This window comes from Perkinsus marinus, assembly GCF_000006405.1.
Source record: "Perkinsus marinus ATCC 50983 genomic scaffold scf_1104296931260, whole genome shotgun sequence".
NCBI classification, from domain to species: Eukaryota; Perkinsozoa; order Perkinsida; family Perkinsidae; genus Perkinsus; species Perkinsus marinus.
The window spans coordinates 1920-5523 of NW_003215828.1; the positions used below are offsets into that span (position 1 = coordinate 1920).

General features: G+C 51.2%; 2 protein-coding genes across 2 annotated transcripts in view; one reads left to right on the forward strand and one right to left on the reverse strand.

The window, feature by feature from the left end:
* Pmar_PMAR008876 (ribosome biogenesis protein bms1, putative) overlaps positions 1–152 on the reverse strand; it is a gene marked incomplete at both ends in the record, with an annotated part of 1914 nt that extends 1762 nt beyond the window's left edge. The window contains one exon of the mRNA XM_002786705.1: positions 76–152. Within this exon, the coding sequence (XP_002786751.1) occupies positions 76–152 (77 nt within the window). The remainder of the gene's footprint in view (positions 1–75) is intronic.
* A 70-nt stretch (positions 153–222) lies between these two features.
* On the forward strand, positions 223–3506 carry Pmar_PMAR008877 (hypothetical protein; the record flags this gene model as incomplete). The annotated part of the gene is made up of 15 exons (XM_002786706.1): positions 223–411; positions 460–525; positions 573–673; positions 723–804; positions 850–967; positions 1166–1215; positions 1289–1398; positions 1892–1962; positions 2232–2398; positions 2439–2500; positions 2546–2660; positions 2709–2804; positions 2848–2968; positions 3011–3062; positions 3104–3506. The coding sequence occupies 15 exons, from the start codon at positions 223–225 to the stop codon at positions 3504–3506; spliced, it is 1803 nt and encodes a 600-aa protein (XP_002786752.1).
* Between the last annotated feature and the right edge of the window lie 98 nt (positions 3507–3604).

Sequence of the window (3604 nt, forward strand, 5' to 3'; positions counted from 1 at the left end):
CGCGCGCTATATTTCAAGCATTTTCAAGAATCAGTGAAGCTTGCTATCACCTGAACGTCCCGGGCTTTATTCTACTTTATAGCAGCGTTAGATGGTACCGGATCCCGTTCAGAGCAACTGTGTCCTGTGAGGGTAAGATACGATACTCTCATCGTCAGCTTAGACCGACTCGGCAGGGCCAGCCAAGTGTACACTAGTATCTCCTGATTACCTCCTTGTGGTATGTCAACCCTCCATGACATCCCCGATGGACCCGTGGAGGAGCTAGATGCCGCCGCCTTGGAAGATCTCATAGGCGTCCTACAGCGTCATCAAATTGAATGTGAAAAGACCAGTCGCTACAGCGAAGCGGAGGCAACACGAAAACGACTTGAACAATTGAGGGAAACTGAGAAGGGAAGGGCAAGGGAGGTGACTCGGTCGGCTCTGTTGAGCCCGCAGTAGTGACGGCCGGCTTAGGAACTCCGCACTCAGCAACTGGCTGAGCGGCTCAGCGTAGAAGAGGCACATATGAATGAGCTTCAGGTGAGGGGATGACCAGGGGCACTGGAGAGCGAATCAGGACTGGTTAGGAGTTCAACGAGATCTGGGATAAGACCATGATGGAATTCGAACAACATTCTCAATCGCTGCAACAACAATTGGCCGAAAGACAGATGCAGGACCACTTGGCGTAGGCTGTCTTGATCAGTGCGGAATTGGAAGGATCGTGTTATGGATAGTTATAGAGACAAGTTGAACCGGGAGGTGCAGCCTAAGGCGCCACGATGGAGCAGGCAACTGTTGAACTTGAGGAGAGTACAAGTAGGGTCAGTCGTCATTCGGGGACCTGCTATGATGGGCCATCAGGAAACTCTAGGGAGGCAGAAGCAATACGCGGACGCGGCTCGGTCGAAAGAACAGGCTGATCTGCTTGAGTTGAAGGAGCATGAGGCTTGGAAAACGAAAAGGGACAAGAAAATTCAGAGTAGGATGGTCAGCGACGGTATGTTACTTGACCATCATAGGCAGTGTGGGAAAAAATACGCACGTGGTCAACTCCATGTTGATGGTAATTAGGAAATTCTTGTTGGTTTCTATACATTTCTACTCGAATTCGCATGTGGAGTTCTATGATTAGTGCTTAGCTGAGGAAAGTGAGCGTAAATACCAATACTGGTCATAGGCCTTCTCGACCAGTATACGTACAAGCAGCAGCTTGAAGCGGCTGGGCTGGTAAAGAGGATCCAGTCCGGGAGGGAGGTCCGGGAATTTCGTGGCGCGCGGTAGGAGATGATAGGTGTGTTAGGAGCAGAAGTCAGCACGACGCACAGAGCTGGAGCGTCTGTTACAGCGTTATCACAATGTGAGAACTCAACTTGAGAAACAACAGCATCTCATACGACAGAGGATGGAGAAGTAGTTGGAAAAGTTACGGTACGGCTGAGGGCCTCACGTTCCTGCCTCAGATACCCATCGATGGCTTGTGCCGCTGCTATGAGGAGTAGTCGAGTCGATAGCCCAGTACCTTGAAGAGGTCTCTGTCAGGTTCAGTGATGTCCCGTGAAGGGCCTTTCACGTCTTCTCTGAATAGCAGTAGAGGGAGGAGCCCGAAGTCCTACGGCAGACTGCTCTCGCCCAACATCACTAGTGTAGAGACAGGGCCGAATTTGGCCAGTCCACTGAGTGGTAGTAGCTGATAGCATGTACTTTGACCGTAGTAATGAAGCATTGGTGTGGTGACGATGTTGTGTTGGTCAATTACCACGCGCCACACTGTTCGCGACAGGATGGTATCATTGTTGGCGAATACCTATGCCTCATCCCAACGTGAGTGAGGAACCAATTAGAAGGAGTCTGAAAAGGTCCTGGTTCGATTGGTTTCTCGACGCTGTGATGATGAGTGGTTCAGATCCCTTTCTTACCACGGAGGATGCCGGTCGAAGAGTCAGAGCATGTCCCCTGTCCGAAGGGCGGCCCTGGGTAGTCTACGTTCTACCCATAGCGCGGCTCGGCTAGGGCCAGCAGTTCGACCACCCGATCACCCGACTTCCCTGGTGGCCGAGTTTGGTCGATACCGCAGTGGAAGCGACATCTACACATCTTGTGGCTACGACTTACTTCAACTAGTGGCTCAGGGTTCAGAGGGGGATGTGGGCAGCAGCATTGAGAGGCGTTGAAAGGGAAAGGGTTTTCTACAGGTGTATAGCGCTGCGTCCCGTGCTGATACGACTCGGCCATTGTGTATAAAGATGATCAAACTGCGGTCGGCTGCGGTACGACGGCACGCAAGGCAGGAGGTACCAACCCGGTCTTCGGCGTCGCTGTGAATTGTGCTGGGCAGCTGGTCGTGCTCTTTGGACTGATCAAGGGACAGGAGGATGGCAATGATGATGGTGGATCTAGTGTTATCAATTTGGTAGGAAATTGTTGGCGTTGATATTTTTATACCGTCTTAGGTCGGAGCCTTTGACTGGTTCCTGTCACCATCGCAGCAGGAGTTGGGTATAGTCATGGAAAGGTAATGTTCGGGTCAGACTTGTCCGAATTCCAGCCTCCTCCTTAGATGTGACTTCTGCCTCGATGATTTCATCTGTGTTATCAACGCGGTTTCGGATCGTCTGAGTAGAGACGAGTCCCTTCGAAATAGCGTTAACTCTGCAGTGGATGGGAAAATGAAGGTACGTGGTCGCGCTGGTGAGTTTGTTAAACTTGGTCGGTCGTCGTAGGGTCAGTCTTGGTGGGTGCGACTCCATTCCGAAGAGATGTTGCGTATCTTTGCGCATGCGTGCGGAGCTCTGGAGTATCTTCATGCCAATATGATTGTGAGTCCTTTCCTTTGCTACCTTCCTTCATACAATTGGACAGGTTCACTGTGATGTGAAACTCGACAATCTACTCTACCATTCGGCCAGTGGGTCATGGAAACTATGCGACTTTGGCTCTAGCCGTACCGTCCCCGCGCTAGGGGAAGCTCTCAAATCGACAGGTAGCCTCTTGTTACCTTTCGAAGCCCAACGGCTACTCTCAGATCGTCTTGTTGGTACGTTGTGGACAGCAGCTCCGGAAGTCATAAGATACGGGTAGGGTCGTTGGGATGTGATCGATCACAGCATGGATGTAGATACATTACACCAGCCTGTGATGTCTGGTCCCTGGGCTGTGTTTTGTGGGAGTGTGGCTACCTTGAGCGACCCTTCAACTCGAGAGTACTTTTAGCATATCAAAACAAGTCCGTGAACTTACTCGAAGGACCAAAGAGAAGGCCGGGGACGCCGCTTTGGATTTATAGCAAACAACTGCTGTTACTTGTGAAAGAGCGTATGCTCGTGCAGAAGCCGGAGTTGAGAGCTGATTGCTCACAAATGCTCGCGACTGAGTTCCTCCCCAGCAAGTTTCCGAGGGGCTCATTAACTGTTACTGCGCAGGATTTCGCCTCGGTGTGGTACGCCAAACAGGGTATCTTCACGAACGTGGTTGAGATGCGGCTTATTGAGCGTTTACGCTGGGAGCATACGACCGAGTAAATCTGGGTTGCATTCCCATGGATAATCTCTTGAGGTGTCATTAACTATTTGCTGTTGGCTTCGGGCGGTCTTGGGTTTAACAAGTTGTGGGTTGGTGA